The sequence below is a fragment of the Heteronotia binoei genome, chromosome 14 (genome assembly GCF_032191835.1).
Source record: "Heteronotia binoei isolate CCM8104 ecotype False Entrance Well chromosome 14, APGP_CSIRO_Hbin_v1, whole genome shotgun sequence".
In the NCBI taxonomy this organism is placed as follows: Eukaryota; Metazoa; Chordata; class Lepidosauria; order Squamata; family Gekkonidae; genus Heteronotia; species Heteronotia binoei.
In genome coordinates this window covers 34,342,296-34,362,882 of record NC_083236.1, presented here as the reverse complement: position 1 = coordinate 34,362,882, position 20,587 = coordinate 34,342,296, and the positions used below count along the sequence as shown (strand labels likewise).

At 44.9% G+C, this 20,587-nt stretch overlaps 1 protein-coding gene across 1 annotated transcript in view; it reads right to left on the bottom strand.

Moving 5' to 3' along the window:
* The window catches only part of SLC38A8 (solute carrier family 38 member 8), a 52,958-nt gene that overhangs the window by 20,230 nt on the left and 12,141 nt on the right, over nucleotides 1-20,587 (bottom strand). The window contains exons 2-4 of the mRNA XM_060254017.1: nucleotides 15,873-16,063; nucleotides 7,611-7,809; nucleotides 4,312-4,465 (exon numbers count right to left, since the gene is read on the bottom strand). Of these exons, the coding sequence (XP_060110000.1) occupies nucleotides 4,312-4,465; nucleotides 7,611-7,809; nucleotides 15,873-16,063 (544 nt within the window). The remainder of the gene's footprint in view (nucleotides 1-4,311; nucleotides 4,466-7,610; nucleotides 7,810-15,872; nucleotides 16,064-20,587) is intronic.

Below are 20,587 nucleotides of genomic sequence, written 5' to 3'. Positions count from 1 at the left end.
TAAGAGTCCTGCTGGATCAGGCCAACAGCCCATCTGCTCCAGCATCTTGTCTCACACAGTGACCAACCAGTTCCTCTGGAGGGCCAAAAACAGCACAGAGGCCAAAGCCTTCATCTGATTTTGCCTCCTGGCACTAGGATTCAGAGGCTGACTGTCACCTTGGCTAGTAGCCACTGATAGACCTATCCTTCATTAATCAGTCTAGCCCCCCTTTTAAAGCTTAATGCCTGTGGCCAGCACTATATCCTTTGGCAGCAAACCCCACAGGTTATTGCATAAAGAACATAAGAACACAAGAACATAAGTGAAGCCATGTTGGATCAGGCCAATGGCCCATCCAGTCCAACACTCTGTGTCACACAGGGGCCAAGAAAACCAGGTGCTATCAGGAGGTCCAGGACACTAGAAGCTCTCCCACTGTGCCCCCCCCCAAGCAACAAGAATACAGAGCATCACTGCCTCAGACAGAGAGTTCCAACAATACACTGTGGCTAATAGCCATTGATGAACCTCCAATCTCCTCTTGAAGATGTCTATGCTTGCAGCCACCACCACCAAAGTAGTATTTGCAGCCGCCAAAGTAGTATTTGCTTTTGTCTCTTCTGACTCCACTGTACATCAGCTACATTGGATGCCGGTTGTGTTGAAGTACTACTTGGAGAGAGGGAAAAATTTCAGAAGGAAGACATTCTTACTCCCCAGCACTAGGGGTTTTAGGCAAAACACCCCTATATACATGAGTAGCACCAGTACTTCTCATCACCCTACTGGCTGTTCACTCACACTGACTTTGGTATGCAACAATTAAACGGGCCTTTAGAAATGTTTACAGCAGGGGTGGTCAAACTTGCTTAACGTAAGGCTCGGTGAAGCGATTTAAAGAGACAAATGCCTCCCAAGCCACAATTTAGCCACCCCTGGTTTATAGTGATGCTGAGTGTATATTGCATATTTTACAATGCAAAAAAAATATTCTTGGCATTGCAGAATCCTATTGCACTTCTAAGCAGCAAACTTGAATTCAGATTTACTGCTGTTTTGTAGCACTGCTATTCAGCAAGAAAAACATTTGCTCTCAAGAGTATCCAGTTTCTGCCTTTTGTCTAAACTCTAAAGGACAACAGAGGCATGGGCCAAATAGACAAGAAGGAAGCATGCATTCTGTCGTTTGCACCAGTCTGCGTTTGCCCTAGGTCCTGGAAGATGTCACAAAGGTGGTAAGGCTGATTTGGTAGACATTATTTCCTGGGGTTTCCTAATTAGGTTGCTAACCTCCAGAAACTAGAGTTCTCCCAGAATTTACAACTTAGCTCTAGACGATAGCACTCAGTTCCCCTGGAGAAAATGATGGATTTGGAGGGTGCAGTCTATAAAGATACACCCCTAGTGAGTTCCCTCTTCTCTATAACCCCCCCTTCCCCCGCCAATCTCAAGTTTCCAACCCAGAGTTAGCAACCCTGAAAGCTTTTGACAACAAGGTACCTCACCAAAGGCACTTGAATGAGTTTAGCAGTCATGGCAGAAAGAGGACTGGTGCTCTGTGGGAATCAGAACTGGGTAAATACTAGGAAGCAGAGAGTAGGAATAAATGGACAGTTTTCACAGTGAAAGGGAGTAAGCACTGGAGTCCCACAACAACTGGTATTGGGACTGATGTTATTTAATTTGTTCATAAATTATTTGGAATGGAGGCTAAGCAGAAGAGCAGCTCAGTTTGCAAACGATACTGAATTATTCAGGATGTTGAAAGCCAAGGTCTATTATTAGCGAATGTCTCGCTAAACACAGCAAGTGGACAACAGTGTGGCAAATGAAATTCAGTGCCGGTAGGTAAATGCAAGATGATGCACACTGAAACAGAAACATCTTAACTTCAAATATACAATGATGGAGTTTGAACTGGCTGTGCCTGAGCGGGAAAGATTTTTGGGGGGGTGGGGGGGGGTGTACTGGTATAAGGAAGCAGTGAAAAAGCAAACTCTATGCTGGAACTGGGGAGGGGTGTCAATATTGTAACTCCACTGCATAGATCAGGGGTGGCCAAATTTGCTTAACATAAGAGCCACATAGAATAAATGTCAAATGTTTGAGAGCTGCAAGACATGAATGTCAGATGTGGGAGGGAGAAAGGGAGGGAGTAAAATAGATGGGGGAGGTAGAAAGAAAACAATTTTAATTTTAATTGCATTCTGCAAGCTGCTGGCTGGTTTTGCTTGGAGAAGTGCTTTAAAGAGAGAAATGCCTCCTCCAAGCTAGCCAACTGGGCGGTTGGCCTTTGAGAGCCTCACAATATGGGTGAAAGAGCCATATGTGGCTCCCAAGCCACAGTTTGGGCACCCTGGCAGAGATCTATGGTGCAGCCTCACATGGAATACTGAGTACAGTTCAGGTTGCCGTATCTCAAAAATGATATTGCAGAGCTGAAAAAGGTGCAAATAAGGATAACCTAGATGATAAAGGGCTTGAAGCACCTTCCTATGAAGAAAGGAAAGTTCCAGGGGACAGGGATCAATTATAGAGGGATGCATGAGCTTGCAGGTTCACCACTGGAAACTCAATTTTCAGGTTCATGGAGCCCTGTTTGGGTCAGGAGCAGTGTTCCCTCTAAGCTGTGGAGTCTTGTGAGCAAAAATTCTACTTTATGAGCTACTGGAATAAAGTTGTGAGCTACTAGCAATAAAATTGTGAGCTAGTGCATAAATTAGTTTGCTCTGGGGCCATCCTTCCTGAGCAAACACAAAAATGTGTGGGACAGAGGCTAAAAAACTGAGGTAGCTCACACTAACTCAGCTTAGAGGGAACACGGGTCAAAAGCACACCTGAATAGTGCTTATGTCTTCCACTTCCTGTGCCATTTTCTCAGCCCAGAGGGACCCATCACTTGCTTTGTTTGGGACACATCTGTGTCCCCCAACCAGTACATCTGGAACTCTCTACTGGACAAACAGCACCCTCAGTCCTGCCACCCCCCCCCCTCCAAAGCTGTTCCAGATCAGGAATATGGCACAGTGGGAGCAAAGACCTCCAAACTTCACCATGATGAATTTGCTCACTCACTGTGGTGTCCTGTGTGCCTGGGAATTCAGCTCCCAGTGGAGAAGCTGCAAGCACTCATCTGATTGACAGTCACATGGTGGTGGAACCAAATGCGACTCACAGACTGCTTAGTTAGTCAGTGGGAACAGCAGACAACAGACTAAATGGCTCTCTGGAAATGTAAATGATTGAATACTCCAAAGTTTTGTTGTTCAGTCACACAGTTGAGTCCAGCTCTTTGCGACCCCATGGACAAAGTCACGCCAGGCCCTCCTGTCTTCCAGCATCCTCCGAAGTCTGCTCAAATTCGTGTTTGTCACATCAGTAACACTGTCCCAGCCATCTCATCTTTTGCTGTCCCCTTCTTCTTTTGCCTTCTGTCTTCTGCTCCAAAGAGGAGGCCTTTAAATCTAGCAAAGAACTAGCAAAGAACAAGCATAGCCAGCTTCAAGAGGGGGTTAGATAAAAATATGGAGCAGAGGTCCATATATATAAAAATGTTTTGGCCACTGTGTGACACAGAGTGTTGGATTGGATGGGCCATTGGCCTGATCCAACATGGCTTCTCTTATGTTCTTATGGTTGCCAATCCCCAGCTGGGGCAGGGGATCCTCTGGTTTGGAGGCCCTTCCCTGCTTCAGGGCTATCAGAAAATGGGGTGGAGGGGAGAGAAATGGCTGCTGGGCACTCCATTGTACCCTATAGAGACTGGTCCCTATATGGTATAATGGAGAATCAATATGTGGGTAACTGGGGCTCTTGGGGGGGCTGTTTTGAGGTAGAGGCACCAATTTTTCAGCATAGTTGCTGTTACCTCTCCTCACTCCCCCCCCCAAGTTTCAAAAAGATTGCATCAGAGGGTCCAATTCTATGAGTCCCAAAAGAGGGTGCCACCATCTGCCATTATTTCCAATGGAGAGATAGCATTTAAAAGGAATGTGGTCTTTAAATGCAACAGCAACTTATCGAGAATTCACTTCAGAGTTCCCTCTCCTGGAGCCTCCTGTTAAGTCCCTCACCTGCTTGTCAGCCTCACCTGGCAACCCTAAACCTTGCCCTTCTGAAATCTCTCTCTGCAGCCGTGCCCACAGACATCACCCAAATCTGAAGCTGTGCACCCCTCCCCCTGAAAGTACAGCTTTGATCAAGCATCATCGCCTGGCTGGACCTTCTTATCACAGAAACAGTCCTAGGGCATTATTTGTCCCATTTTCACATATTACCCATTCAGCTCAATTTTTGCCCTCTAAGAATGCAGCTGTGATTGGCACCTACCTTGTGTACTTCTGGAATCCAATTTCTCTTGGGACAGAGAGAGGGAAAATAACCAGGACACATAGCACAGACAAAGTGAAGCGATTGTCCGTGAACCAGTGCTGGTGAGAGGTCCCACCGCTCAAGGTATCGTTTGGATAGAACGAATCGCACACTGGAAAGGAGGAAACAGCAAGTCATCATTACTCTTCCTGGCTGGCTGCCATTCATTTTACTTGTGCTTGGGCAAAGTGGCACTCACTGATGTGTTTCCTGATGCCTGCCTCCTTGTTCCTTGAACCATCCCTTCCACAAAGTGAGGAGGCAATCCTGGCTTTCCTTCACCTCAGCTGGGCTTCAGGAGACCCCCCAAGGCCTTTGAGTCTGAAGGGAGCCCCAATTAAGAAACAGTTGCCCCTCCATCATAGGACCACTGTTGGCTTGGAACCTCCCAATTTTTTTTTATTGATCCCTGTCCTCATGGCAGCCATTTTGTGGTGGAATCTACATAGCTCCCAAATGGGACAAATAATGCCCTAGGACTGTTTTGTGTTGGGGAAATGCCGGGAAGGTTGAATTTAACCCCTTTAGCATTCAGGAAGCTAGGTTTCTAGCAGCTGATGTCTGACCCACGGAATAATCCAGTCAGGGGAACTAGACCCCACTGGGGAAAAACATATCTCATCAAATTTGGGCCCCACAGCTGCACAGCAAAATGGCTTCTGCTTACCATTTCTACATGAGGTCAAACAAGCCAGGCAATTTTCAACTGCAAAAGCCAGTATGTGGCTACTACAAATTTTTAAGAAGGAAACCATTAATACTTCCACAGCTGGGGGCAGGGCTTTTTTTTGGTAGAAAAGGCCCAATAGGAACTCATTTGCATTTTAGGGCACATCCCCTGACATCACCACTGTTTTGCATAGGACTTTTTGTAGAAAAAGCCCAGCAGGGACTCATCTGTGTATTAGGCCACAATCCCCGGTGCCAAGTTCCTGTGTGTTCCTGCTCAAAAAAAGCCCTGCCAAGATGAATGTTCTAGGCAAACCTTTCCTTTAATATGCACTAAAGTTGTTTCTACCAAGAGGGTCCCATCTTCAAACACAAGGAAAAATTCAAACATTTGATCTCCCATCTCCAGCCAGAAATGGTGCATCCCAGCACGAACTCACACAAGGCTTCTGCTTTTTGTAAAAGGTAGTATACTTTGAAATGATGGATTCTTTGAAGAACAAACCAAGCCTGACTATCCTGTTTGTTCAGCATAAGGCACAGAAGTTGCTGAACCAGCTTCATTTGACACCATGTTGGATGCATCCGGTTCAAGCAGCAAGGTTAACAGTTCTGGGGGGCTATTGCCCTTCCTAAGGTCGCAGCCTCCAGGTCACCTCCTGGAATTACAATTGATCTCTAGACTACAGAGATCAGTTCATCCTCAGAAAACGGCTGTGTTGGAGAGTAGACTGTGTGCCATTAGCAGGGCTTTTTTTGTAGCAGGAACTCCTTTGTATTAGGCCACACACCTCCAGTTCTCTTGGAGCTTACAGTAGGACCTGCACTAAAAGCCCTGTAAGCTCTTGGAGGATTGGCTACATCACAAGTGTGTGGCCTAATATGCAAAGGAGTTCCTGCTACAAAAAAAGTTCTGTCCATTATTATCTAATGAGGTTCTGCTGCTCCCCAGATCACACCCTTTCAAAGCTCCAACCCCCCAAATCTCCAGAAGTTTTCCAACTAGTAGAGACATGCAGAGAGATGGATGGAGGTATTTCGACACAAACTCTGAAAATGACATCATGCCATTAATGCCACAATGATTTTTGCCTTATTTTTTACCCCCCTGATGGCCTACTGATGGGTGATGGGGGTTGGGAGTGCAAAGGTATGTTGGACTGCATATAGGAGTGGGACATTTTAACTCCTCCAGTCCTAGATTGTGAGCTACTATCACAAGTTCATCAGCTGCTTGATTAATTAATTATTGTATGGCCTTGTTTGTAAAATAGCCAGGAGAGCCTAAGGTTTCCTGGATTCCTAAGGGATCCTCATTCCAACCCAGCACTACAAGATCTGCTGGACCTGAACAATAGGTTACATCTGTGAGGAAGAATCTGCCATCTTAGTCTGTCTAATTTTAGATTTTATATATTTTAAACTGGTCTTTTATTGTTTTTATTGTTGACTGTTTTTATGATGTAACCCGCCCTGAGCCTATCTATGGGAAAGGTGGCTAAAAATCGAATTAAATAAATAAATAAATAATAAAAAAGGTAGTCTGGCAAGCCAGAAGTTCTAGCTCTTTTAGCGTTATGCACCACTAGGTGGCAAGCTAGACTTGTTTTTAAGGCAAGAGAGGTCTCACAGGTGGTTTGCCATTGCCTGCCTCTGTGTCATGAGCCTGGTATTCCTTGGAGATCACCCTTCCAAATATTAGCAAAGATTTTAATATTTGATAAGATCAGGCTAGCCTGGACTACCCAAGACAGGGCAATTTTTCAACTGAGAGTTGGCAACCCTTCCCACTTATGGACAACCCTCCCACTGCAGACTTCTTAAGGTCCCAGGGAAACCACACAAGATGGGGTCAAGCACGGGCACATTAGGAGCTTTCAAAACCTGTCTCTGCCAATAAGGACAGATTTTGTCCAAGACCCTGGAGAAGTGCTGCTGGCATACCAACACGATATGCCATTCCTGGATCTGATCAACAGGCAAGGCTGGAAGGTCCATGCTCATAACTTTAATCCTAGGCACATGGTGCTGTTTGAGGTCCAAAACGTCCAACTCAAATATGGCCTATGTATGCTCAGGAATTGGGGTCTGAGCACAGAAGTCCCAGGGTATATCTGTTACACAGACATCAGAACAACACAGTATAAAATTTGGCTCCAGAAGACAATACTAGGCTTAGTAGACCAATTGTCTAGCTCTGTACAAAGTCTTCAACACATATGAAGCTGTCTGTTTGAGCTAATCCCTGGGAACTGTCAGATGGTTTCAGAAAGTAGCTGCATTGGTCTGCAGTAGAACGATTAGAGTCCAGGATCATCATAGAGACCAGCAATAGTTTTGGAATATAAGCTTTTGAGAGTCAGGGTTCTGAAAGGACTCTCAAAAGTTCATGCCCCAGTGCTATTGTTGGTCTCTGAGGTGCTCCTGGACTCCAGTGCAATTGTTCAAATTGCCAGGGAGAAATTTTTGTGAAGTTTCACTCAATTCATTTGCATTACTTCACTAGGGAAGGGTAGCCCCATCCCAGGGTCCAAAAGGGTAAGTTGCCAGGAAGAGCAGAAAGGATTCCTTGGAGTCGAAGAGCTTACATTTTTCTAGCTGATCACCCATCACTCTGAGAAAAGCCACCGAGATCATGAAGAGGTTCAAAATGAAGCAGGCTTCGCAGAGCTTCCCAATGGCTGGCCCACAGATCTCTCTGACAACCCCCTGGTATGTTGTCTGCATGCTTATAGAGGCCGCATAGCCCAGGATCACTAAGCCACTGATCAGAAATATCAAGGAGACCTGCAGAAGACAGAGGGTTGGAAAGGACAAGAAAATAATCTGAAGCATCCATAACATAAATGTTAGCAATGATGAGCAGGCAAGGGTGCCAGCTGGTGGCTGGCACAGGGAGGAAGACCGGGCAGCAGAGACATGGGTGGAGGCATTTTGATGCAAACTCTGAAAATGACATCATGCCAATAATACCACAATGATTTTTGCCTTATTTTCTACCCCCTGCTGGCCAAAAAGGCAATAAAGACAACACCACAGAAGAACCAATCAGAGCCAGTTTGGTGTAGTGGTTAAGTGTGTGGACTCTTATCTGGGAGAACCGGGTTTGATTCCCCACTCCTCCACTTGCACCTGCTGGCATGGCCTTGGGTCAGCCATAGCCCTGGCAGAGGTTGTCCTTGAAAGGGCAGCTGCTGTAAGAGCTCTCTTAGCCCCACCCACCTCACAGGGTGTCTGTTGTGGGGGAGGAAGGTAAAGGAGATTGTGAGCCGCTCTGAGACTCTTCGGAGTGGAGGGCGGGATATAAATCCAATATCTTCTTCTTCTTCTTCTTCTTCATTACCCTTACCCAAAATTATGATAGCCCCTATGCAATACACCAGCCACACACCTAGCCACCAGCCCCATCAATCTGGGCAATCCACCAGCAAGCAAACACTGGGCAACTCCCACCGGAGAGCTGGAAAGGTCAGAAGTAAGAGGTTCACAAGTTGCTGATGAAACCCACAGAACACAGGGCGACGGAGCAGTGAGCATAAAAGCCCAATGCTGTCAAGGGCCAGCAAGGCCCCACATGCAAGTAACTCCTTGGCTTGCAATGGGCAACAAGCCAAAAATACACGGAGAACAAGATGGGTTGGGAAGGGGTTACCCCCTGCTGGCCTACTGATGGGTGACAGAGGTTTGGAGAGCAAAGGCATGTAGGACTCCATATAGGAACGGGACATTTTAACTCCTAGATTGATCAAAAGTTCATCAGCTGCTTGATTAATGAAACTGACATTTTATTAAAGGTCATGATGGCAAACACAAGGACCCTTTTTGCTATTCCATCTAGTTTCTGGCACACTGGAAGGGTAACTTGCAAAGTTCCTGAATGCTACGTTCAGCTTTGAATTTTGTTTTCACTGACCAACTTGTCCTGTTCCTATTCCGCCCCCCCCCCCCATTAAAATAGGACAGCATCCCACACAATCTACAATTTAAAGTGACTCTGGTTAGGCCACTCAGCAAAGCATACACAAAAAGAAGGAAAAGCACATTTTAATTCACCAAGAACAGCTTAGATTTTTGCCAGCCCTGGAAGCAATAAGGGGGCAGGACACACAGAAGAACTCCCATTTTGCAAATAAGTCTATACATGTGAGCATCTTTCACCTGCAGGTACCCTCCAGATTTCTGATACTAGAAACTACATCAAATAAAACCCAAGTAAATATCCTTCACCAAAGTCTGATTCAGCCCAAGCAATTGCACTTGGAACGTACACAAACATCTGTTTGGAAGAGGAGTGTCAAGGCTGGAGATACTCCAAGAGCTACAGATGTCGACATCCAACTGGAGACAAACACAGATAAGCAACGGACCTGCATTCTTTACGTTTTTACAAATGTGATGGAATGATCTTGGGTGGCCTCTCTCAAGACCAATTTGAAGGGTGCTAAAAACTGCTGAAGACTCCTGGAAAAAAATGTTCTTCCAAATTCTCATGCTTTCTCCACCGATCTTCAGAAGGCGAGGGGAGCAAACAACACTGAATTCCTCTCCCAGGCAGCTAAATTGGGGAATTTCTAAGGTCTTTCTTTTTGTACCCTCAGAAGTTCATTGAGTCACAAATCTTGAGCAGCAGAGGACACTTATGTCTTATTTGTGTGATGCAAGGGCTAAAACGACTGAGACAAATTTCGCAACTCCTATAGAGATCTTAGGATCCTCAGGGCTTTTTTCTGCTGGAGCCCACAGGAGTGGAGCTCCGCCTGGGCTGGCCAGGGCTCCGGCTGGCCTGACCTGCCACGTGGCAGCCACGTGCTCCCAGGTCAGGCGGTGTGGTCTAATATGCAAATGAGCTCCTTGTCAAGCTCCCACTTTTCCTTCAATAAAGATGACTCTCCATGTGTTTGGATAAGCATTTATTGTAAGGCAGGATATATGCACACTGACTCGGTCAGTCAATTTCAAAAGTGACACATCACAGCACAGGCTCAGATTCTAAACCCTTGCAATGGTTGTTAGAAACGTGCCTAAGAGCGCAAAGATAGTTCATATTTAGTGACTATAGTTCACACACACACGTTCACTACAAAGCTTTCTATCAAACATCCCAGGGAGGGAGTAACGACCTTGGTACCAAGTGGTTTCCCAGCTCCTAGGAGGCAAGCAGGTTAAGTTTTGATTCCACAGTAGACTATGCATCCTACTCACACATTCCACAAACTACATCAAAGAAACACAGATAAATGAAAGGAACTTGACACTCATGCTGGGCTTCTTCTACAAAAAAAAAAGCACTGAGGATCCTTATCACTGAGCAAAAGAGCCAGGGTTTCCAGAGCATGGAGGGAATTGGGGGGTACAGGACCGTTTGTGTTTTTAATCATTACATTTATCAATCCCCTCCTCAACAAGGAGAAGGGACATATGTATTTATTTATTTATTCAATTTATAAAGCACCCTCTGCTGAAGAGCATAAGGTGGCATACAAGAAAACTCTAATAATTCAGTCAGGAAATGGCTAAACACCTTTGCCAATCTGTTTGCTGTAACTGCCATGTTCTGTTATATATGTAGTCTTACAACAGTATTTTATGCTTCTTTATGTATGATTTTATGGTCAATCAGTTTTAATTTTGTATGATTTTACTGTTTTATATGCTGGTTTAGGCTGTGCATAAACAAACCATTCAGGTGGCATGCAACAGGCTAAAGCATACAATAAAATAAATAAAACATCAGTTAAGCAATTCCAGAATAAAACCATTAAAATATAATCATTGATGGTGTTTAGTGTTTCTCACTCCCTCCGTAAAAGGCAAAGCATAGGTCAGGTGCAATGGGGTTGGGTGGCATTGCTGTCTTCAACCATTGGCCTGGCAGAACATCTCTGCCTTACACATCCTGCAGAAACGGACGATGTCCCGCAGGGGATGGCTATCACCAGGCAGAAAGTTCCACCAGGCAGGAGGACAGCTGGACATGTAACCCCCTTTTATCTTAATAATCCCCTGCAAGGTAGGCTATGCCAAAAATAACTGGCTTAAAGGAATCCAACTCTAATGCAGTCCTAAACAGAGTGACACCCTTCTAAGTCCACTAAAGTATATTGTAAGTTTTGAAGCCAAGAGGAATGACTGACTCCAGGGTTCCCCTGTTTGTCCTCTACTCAAGTCTCCAACAATCATTAGATTTTGGTGGTGGGGGGGGGTGTTTTACAAAATGTATACCTTGCCTGCCTGCCTTCATCAGGACCACCAAAACTGCTAATAGATTAAAAGCATACATAATTAAAACACATCTTTAAAAACTTCAAGAACAAAAACACATAATTAAAAGCCAAACTACAATATATTCATACACTGTTATGCATATTGTTTTAATCTGAGATTTTTTTAATTTTTTATATTAATATAAAAAATTATTTATATTATATTTTTTATATTAATGATGTTTTGTATTTTATTTTGTCCATAACCCGCCCTGAACCTGCTTTGGTGTGACAGAAATCTGAGAAAGAGAAAGAACAAGAGAGAAAAAGGGAGAAAAAAAGGGAGAAAAAACGGGAGAAAAAATGAACAAACAGTGGGCGGGAAAGGGAGCGCTGAGGGAGCAGCAGATAGAACAAGAACATATTCACCTGCTGGCAGGGCTTTTTTTTTAAAGCAGGAACACACAGGAACGCAGTTCCAGCTGGCTTGGTGTCATGGGTGTGTGGCCTAATATGCAAATGAGTTCCTGCTGGGTCATAGTGGTCAGGAAAGTTCTTAAGAGAGTGGGTGGTCCGTTGAGTATGTTGGTTCCAAGCAATACAGGGCTTTAACAGTCAACACCAGCACCTTGAACTGTGCTCAGAAACAGATTAGGAGCCGCCATAGGCAGGCCAAGACTGAAGTGATGTGGTCCCAATGACCCATTCCAGTCAGTTTCCTGGCAACAGCATTCTGCATCATTTGAACATTCTCAACCCTATATAGAATGCACAGCAGCCATTTAACCAAGATGCAATCAGGACTTGCACTACAGTGTCCAGATCTTTTCTGCCCAGGAAAGGCTGCAGATGGCTAAGCAGTCAAAGCTGGAAAAAGGTACTCCCAATCACCACTACCACCTGTTTATCCAGCTGCAGGTCTGGGTCTATGAGCATCTCTAAACTACAGATCTGTTCCTTCAAAAGGACTGCAAACTCATTCAGAATGAGTGATGCCTTAAGTCCCGGGGTCAGATTTTCTGCTCACCAGTAGCATTTCTCTTGGCAATTATGCTATGCCTTTTCTGATCTCAGAATCAGAAAGGGGCTTTATCCAAGTTTTGCACCAGTAGGTCCAAATTACCAAGAGAAAAAGCACACGCTCTATTCCTAGAGCAAGAAAACAGAGGACCGTGCTATCAAGTGGAGAAGCCGGAATAATGGAAAACTGTCTTACCACAGAAAAGTGTTTGGAAATAGCTTTACCGAGAATGCAGACAAAAGAACTGCTTTATCCACTCAAAATATAATTAATGGTCTCATTTAGATTACGGAAGTAATTAAGTGCTGCAACTAGGAGGCATATTTGGCAGGAGAGAAGCAGCAACTTTTAATTGAAGTTCTCCTGCTCCGTATGTAAACAGTTACCTCATTTCTCTGTAGTTGGGGAGAGCATAGCTGGGGAAGAGGTTTATCAAGGCCCTGCTGGTGGCAGGAAACCGGGGGGGGGGGGCAGTCGTCAGCATCCCAATGCACTAACATGGACCCGGAAGTGACACCACCACATCGCCAGGGGACGTCCTGGCATTTGGACAAAACAAGGTCTCCCCAGCAAGGTAAGCCCCCTGTTGGTTGCCAGAGGGACCTGGCAACTTTACTGGGAAATGAACCAGGATTGAACCAGATGGTTAATAACCATCCATCACGCAATACTGTCATTGACACCAGGGTTTACCAATCAAATTCAGATCCTGGTTTGATGTCCCCGTTCAAACAATCACAATAGCCATCATGTGTTTTAATTAAACCACCATTTAATGTCTAAGGGGGTTAATTCACACAATTAAAAGTACTTGGTGCTGCCAAAGGTTTTTTGTTAGACATGAGAAGGGAATTCTGTACTTCCCATATACTCATAGAGGATTCTGACTGTGACTCTGGCAAAAGGGGGTTTCCGCTTTCCTTTCCAGAGCAAACAGCAGTCCTCACAGCTGTTTCAAGGCATGAAAATATCATGAGAAATTGAAAGGTTGAAACCCCTTCGCCCAACCATGAGGACTTGGCCCTCAATCGAGCCAGCTAACAAATATTCGGGTGCTCAATGAATTTTCCAGCAGCAGAGTTGGCAGAGGAAAACAGAGAATGTTTGAGTAGTTTCCCAATGAGATAGAGCCACAAAGTAACTGTTAAACAGATGGCAACTGGAGGCTTAGAAGAGAAACATTCTCCTGCTTAGCCCTCATACTCAAGCAGAACAAAGCCTGAAGATTTACACCTAGGCCTACAAGCCCATTCCTTTGCTGACTCACACAGAAAGAAACATAGCTGCATTTGTCACTATCAGTGACCACCATGATCAGACTATAATCTTTTCCTTTCTCCTCCCTCTTCGTTTGTTAACATCTGATATCCACCATGCTGAAAATTCTGACCATAAGCAATTCAGAGCTGGAACTAGGATTGCCAACTTCTGGCTGGGAAAATCCTAGAGATTTGGGCGTACGGGGGTAGATCCTGGGGAGGACAAAATTTGGGAAAGAGCAAGGCCTAAGAAGGGTATAAAGCCATAAACTCCACCCTCTGAAGCAACCATTTTCTCCAGAGGAAATGATCCCTGCCCTTTGGAGATCCACTGTAATTGCAGATCTCCAGGCCCCACTTGGGGATTGGGAACCCTAGCTGTAACTAAGCTTTTTTGTTTGGCATGGTATGATGTCACAGAGTCACTAACTGTGCCATGCCAGCAACATGCAAGAGTCATGCTTCACATGATTATCACAAACCTGCTTTGTTAGGAAATCCTTCCAAGACAGAAATGATAAGAAGAACTGAAGGAGCGGAGGGTTGCAAAGCCACCATAAGCCTGATCAGAAGGCTGCCAATTAAGGCCATCTCTGTTGTAGACTCATCAGCAGATGGGCTTACTGTCTCTCTCCCTCCTCTGTACAAAGATAAACTGCAAATACATTTTCATTCCAAGAGTCCATAAATTAAAACCATTTTTTGTCCCGATCTTCAAGAAGCTCAGAGCAGAATACATGGTTCTTCTGTCCCCTCATGGATGCCTTCCAGATGAAGACATTTTCTGGTGGTTTCTCCACTGTGACTCCAGAGGAAGCACAGAGGCAACTGGGCTGTTATGTGGTCGGTTTCCCCACAGTTTCCCTGACTCAGTCCCTGGAGAGGCCTTCCTCCCCACCCTACCTCAGCTCACCACATAGAGGGGCTTGTTCAAGGGGTTTTTTTAAAAAAACATTGTTAACATATATAGCCACCAGCATTTTGAAATTGATAATGACTTGATTTTTACAAATCAAAAAATTCCCCTGGTGGTATGGAGTGTGTATGAGAGGAAATGGCCACAGTAGGTATGAGGGCAGGGGGCATGATGTTGATGTGAGTGGGACTGAGAACATCTGGACATTGCTGCCCACAGACCAGCTACTCCAGCTTTATTGTGATCTTTCCCAAAAATATTGCAGCAAAGAAGGTTTGAGAAACCCTGCAAAAAGAGAGGTGCATGAAATTGCTGTGATGCTGTGGGGGAAGAAGGAAAAAAGGCAACTTCCCAATAGCATCACATCCTGTTCTAACCTACCTCACAATGTTGCTGTGAGGATAAAATGGAGGAATGGCATAAGCCAATTTGGGTTCCCATTAAGGAGAAATGTTGGGTAAATATAAATAAACACAGAAAAGTCAGAAAGAAGCACAACAGAAGACAGAAAAAGAAAATTGGAAGGACATTCTAATGCCATCCACTTTGATGTGGAGAAGGGGAAAATAACTCACAGAGGGATGGGTTTAGAAAGTCAGGCATAACCACTTGGGAATCAACAGGCCTATAGAAATGGTCTTTCCATCACTACCGCTCAAGGTTTGAGCTACTCACCTAAGCCACACTCAAATTTAGGGTGTTATTTGAGCCAGGGCTCCCCAACACAGCACCTACAACTGTTTCACTACCACAAAGTTCTCCTGAGCAAATGCAGAGTGCATCACCCTTGCCAGTGAACCTACTGTAAACGGAAATATGAGAAAGTAGCATTTCATTCCCCGCCCCCCCCCCATGGTTTTCTCCAGGGCTTTTTTTGCAACGGGAACTCCTTTGCATCTTAGGCCACACACCCCTGATGTAGCCAATCCTTCAGGAGCTTACAGGGCTCTTCTAACAGGGCCTACTGTAAGCTCCTGGAGGATTGGCTACACCATGGGTGTGCGGCCTAATATGCAAAGGAGTTCCTGCTACATAAAAAGCCCTAGTTTTCTCTAAAAACTAAGCCTTGCTTTAAAAATAGGAAGCAAACAAAATGGCTTTCAATGGGACTTCCTTCTTCATAAGCAGAGAAGACTTGGTTGTATACCCTGCCCTTCACTACCTGAAGGAGTCTCATTGTGGTTTACAATCACCTTCCCTTCCTCTCCCCACAACAGAAACTCTGTGAGGTAGGTGTGGCTGAAAGAATTCTGAGTGAATTGTGATTGGCCCAAGGTCATCCAGCTGGCTGCATGTGGAGGAGTGGGGAATCAAACCCCGTTCTCCATATTAGAGTCTGTCACTCTTAATCACTATGCCAAGCTACCTCTCAAGAGCAAGAGCTGGGTACCCTCCATCCATCCCAACAGGTCACTCCATACAAGACATTGAAGGGGTTATTTGGCACTTACCAGCTCCACGAGAACAGCCGGGAGGATTCCTCCAGCCTTATTGAACGCCCAGGGGAAGTTGAGAAGTCCTGCTCCTAAAGCCGACTTCAGCAGAATAAAGACAGCCCCAGCTGAGGAGAGGTTGGGACCGTCTGACTCCAAGGTAGGCTTGGCTAGCAAGCTGATGCTCTCTCTAGCCAGCTCTTCCATGTCTGAAACAGAAAGGACGCTGTTTGTTTCACAGGACTTGAACTGAATTAGATTCAAGTAGATGTTAACAGCCAATAGGTTTCTCAGCCAGCTTCTTGGAAGAATCACTTCAGTTCCATGGCAAAGTCTGCAGAGACAGTCTTACCACCTTGGAAGGAGGGGAAAATAAACAGGAGGGGGCCAACCTTCCACCCTTCACGGGGTGGGGGGTCAAAGAAAAGAAAGGAGGGGAAATCAGAAGGCAGATCAGCCTCCAACTCAAGTCCAAGAAAAACCACAAATTTAAAAAAGGATTTTAAAATGAGCCAGGGTGGGCTCAAAGCAAGTTTCCTCTGGTGGTTGCTCAATTCAATTAGCACGTCCAGCTCCAGAGAGGTTTCAAATGAAGTCGCAGCCCTGCTTGAGATTTTGCAGGGAGGCGTCGGCAAACAAACACAAAAAAGTCAAACACAAGCAGTTCCAGGGAGCAGCAAAGGGAGCCAGAAGTACCACCACAAGTGGGAAAGGCATCTCTACACACCAATGTTTTGTCAGTAGCTTGAGGTGCAAATCTAAAGGCTAAGCTACCCAATACACTTAACCCATGTCCACTCACAATTGCACAATCAGACTCTCAGCCAGATGTAGACTGGGGGAATCCACCTTAAAAAGTACTAAGGGGAGGAGGAGGGGGAGGAGAAGCTTCCTATTTCCCTCCTACCCTGCTTTTGTCAGTGGAAATGGCTGGGCTCTATTGCAAATACCTATGCATAAAGGTAAAGGTAGTCCCCTGTGCAAGCACCAGTCATTTCTGACACTGGGGTGACATCGATCATGACGTTTTCACAGCAGACTTTTTAATGGGGTGGTTTGCCATTGCCTTCCCTAGTCATCTACACTTTATCTCCACCAAGCTGGGCGACCTCGGAAGGATGGAAGGCTGAGTCAACCTTGAGCCGGCTATCTGAATCCAGCTTCTACCAGGATCGAACTCAGGTCATGAGCAGAGCGACTGCAGTACTGCAGCTTACCATTCTGCACCACAGGGCTCAACAGGTATTTGTTTATACCACTTTTCTCCCCAATAGGGTTTTACAACATTCTCCACTTCTCATTTTACCCTCACAACAACCCCATAAGGTAGATTATGTTAAAAACACATAACACCCAAGATCACTCCGTGGCAGAGTGGAGATTCTCCCAGATCCACTATACCTTGCTGACAGCAAAACTAAATTATACCCATGCAAAACGACTTTGTTTAACAGTACGACGGATTAAATGTACATTTCAGTGTTAAGTCCAGCCAGCCACAATGAAAATACAAATGTTTAATAGCATAAAGTTAAATAGCTGTGCTATATATGCTGAAAACAGGCTGAGCAAAAGCAGGAGCCCAGGTGTGCTCACAGTGTCTGAGACGCTGATGAATTCCCCATCATTCCTCGGAGTAACAAACAAAACAAGAGACAGATCCACTTTGTTCAGATCTTGAAGATGGCCAGTTGAAACTAGATCTAGCATGCAAGAGCCTCTTGGCCCATTCTACCCAAGGACACAGATTAGCAGCAGATAACAGACGGACAGGTTTGCACTCTGTCAATACCTGAATTGGAGGCGGACCTCAAGGATACTGATAATCCTGTTACGAATGTTCATTTGCACCCTATGTAAAACTTGCGATCAAAACTATTTAAACTGAACTGATAACACCAGATGGCAGAATACAAAAAATGAAGAGCAATATCAAACTTTTAACACGGACGTGTCAGGGCAGAACTTGGCCACCGGGTTAATTGCAGGAGAATTTATGCCACAACAAGTTCATTAGTCAAAGATCTCCCTCAACTGCCAGTTTTCTCAGGCAACAAATGCCCAATCAAAGCTGTAAGAGTTTCCCTAACAATATCCTAGTATACCATTTGTGTAGACCAGAACTAACAGACTACTATGGATATTTTTATGGTTTTACCTAAGGAATGGTTTTACCTAAGGAAAAAGAAAGCAAATGCCTTCTATCAAAGGATACCCCAAGAGAAGAGCCTGACCATCTTAATTCATTTTGCATTTCCCAGCTATGTGACCTTTTGATCTCAGTAAGCAGGATAAAGAGACTTTAATCAGCTGCTATGAGGAATTATGAATGGCTAATTGTGTCTGTCATCCCAATTATATCTTTGCAGCCTCAAGGTGTTCCTAACCATTTAAAGTGTCCTTTTCGGCCCCCATCATCATTAAGCTGCCCACAAAAGAATTTGGGCATAATTGGCTTGTACGCTTTAGAAATTAGCCGCTGGGCTGTAAAAGGAACTCAGCCAATGGGAAAGTCTCAGCCCCGGCTGGTGCGCTTTGATACAATTTGGGTCTGGTTTTCAAAGGCTCTACAATGGTCTCTAATCTTTCATTAGAGACATGGTGAGAAGATGCATCTCTCCTATTAGCAGCGATTAGGAAAAAGAAAGCTTGTCCTAATGAAAGCGCATGCACATTTCAGAGTAGTTGCTAGACAGAGACAGTATTTACCGCCAACTAGCCATTTATGGATCCAGATAGTACATTGGATAAGCCCTTTACACCTATACTAATCCAAATGTCCATGGTTCCCCCCCCCGATATTTTTTTTCTTTTTCAGGGGGTTGTTTTTAGTATGTTTTTGGTGTGTGCACGCATGTACATGGAAGTCATGGTTGACTTCTGGCGATTCCTGGTGCAGCCTGGACATTTCAGAGAGGTGGTTTGCTATGCCTGCCTCTGTTTCCCAGCCCTGGTATTCCTTAGTGGTCTCCCATCCAAGTACTTGTCAGAGTCTGCCCTGCTTAGCTTCCGAGATCAGGCTTACCGGGCCTATCCAGGTCAGGCTCCCCATTAGATTTTTAAAAGAAAACATAACATTTTTTTTAAATGCAGAACAGGGAAGCTAATTCTGAATTGTGAAACCAAACAGAGGTTGAAGGGTTAAACCATCATAAGTTTACCTCTGCAGTCCTCAAGGCAAATAGAGGCTGCACAAGCCTATAGTTTGCATTATATGGATGGAGATTTATCTCTTCTAGCCAGTCTTGCAGAGTTCTTGTCAAGGTACCACTTAATGGGCACATCTATTCAGTGGATGCCCCAATAAGGCAGGCCTCCCATGCAGCAGAGCTGCAGAGCTGTGGCCATTCTTGCCACTAGCAGTAAACCACAGACCCTTTAAAAATAAATAAACGATTCTGGAGTCTGAGTTTTTAGTGGAGGAGGAGGAGGACATTGGATTTATACCTCGCACTTCACTACCTGAAGGAGTGTCAGAGCACCTTATAATCTCCATTCCCTTCTCCTCCCCACAGCAGACACCCTGTGAGATAGGTGGGGCTGAAAGAGCTCTCCCATCACTGTTCTTGAGCAGAACAGCTTTGAGAGAACTTGTGGCTGACCGGAGGTCACATCAGCAGGTTTATCTGGAAAAATGGGGAATCAAACCCAGTTCTCCCAAATAAGAGCCCACTCACTTAAGCACTTGGCCAAGAATCTAGAAAGCACTACACACGGCTAAAATGGATGTGTTATAAAAATTTTTTACAAACTTGGAATTCTCTAGTAGACTGCAGCAATTGTATGTTCCAGAGACGCCTTTTAAAAAGCTGTTCAACTCAGGTTGGCATCTAGTCAATGAGATCACGTAACTACTCTGTTACAGCTGTTTACAGCTTCTATATTCATGTTCTGAATACAAGACTAAACAAAAAACCAAGCAGTTATGGCTCATATATTCATCTTCTGAATACAAGACTAAACAGCTTTTCCCACATAGGAAAGGGACCACATGCTTATTTTAGTTGCCCTCTTCCGCACTTTTCCCCAGCTCTGCAACTAGTGACTAGAACTGTACACAGTAGAGCACACAGTATGGCAATCAGAACTCTACACAGTATTCCAAATGAGGCCACACCATAAGTCTATAGGAAGGCAATACAGTATAGGCTAATGGAGTTTTGTTCACCAGTGCGGCACACTGAGTGGTCACTTCTAGTGAGCTTTCCTCTGCAACCCCAGGATCTCACTTGATCTTGGTGACAGCCAGTTCAGACCCCATCAACATACATTGTCATGATCTTAGGCCTAGAAGACTTGGAAAAGCTTGTGTAGGTAGGGTTGCCAATTCCAATTCAAGAAATATCTGGGGACTTTGGGGGTGGAGCCAGGAGACTTTGGGGTGGAGCCAGTAGACATTGGGGGTGGAGCCAGAAGCAAGGGTGTGACAAGCATAATTGAACTCCAAGGGAGTTCTGGTAATCACATTTAAAGAGACAGCACACCTTTTAAAATGCCTTCCTTCCATAGGAAATAATGAAGGATAGGGGGACCTTATTTTGGGGCTCATAGAATTGGACCCCCTGGTCCAATCCTTTTGAAACTTGGGAGGTATTTTGGGCAGAGGCACTAGATGCTATACTGAAAATTTGGTGTCTCTACCTCAAAAAACAGCCCCCCCAGAGCCCCCGATACCCGCAGATCAATTCTCCATCGTTCCCTATGGGAATCGTTCATAGAGGTGCATGATGGCT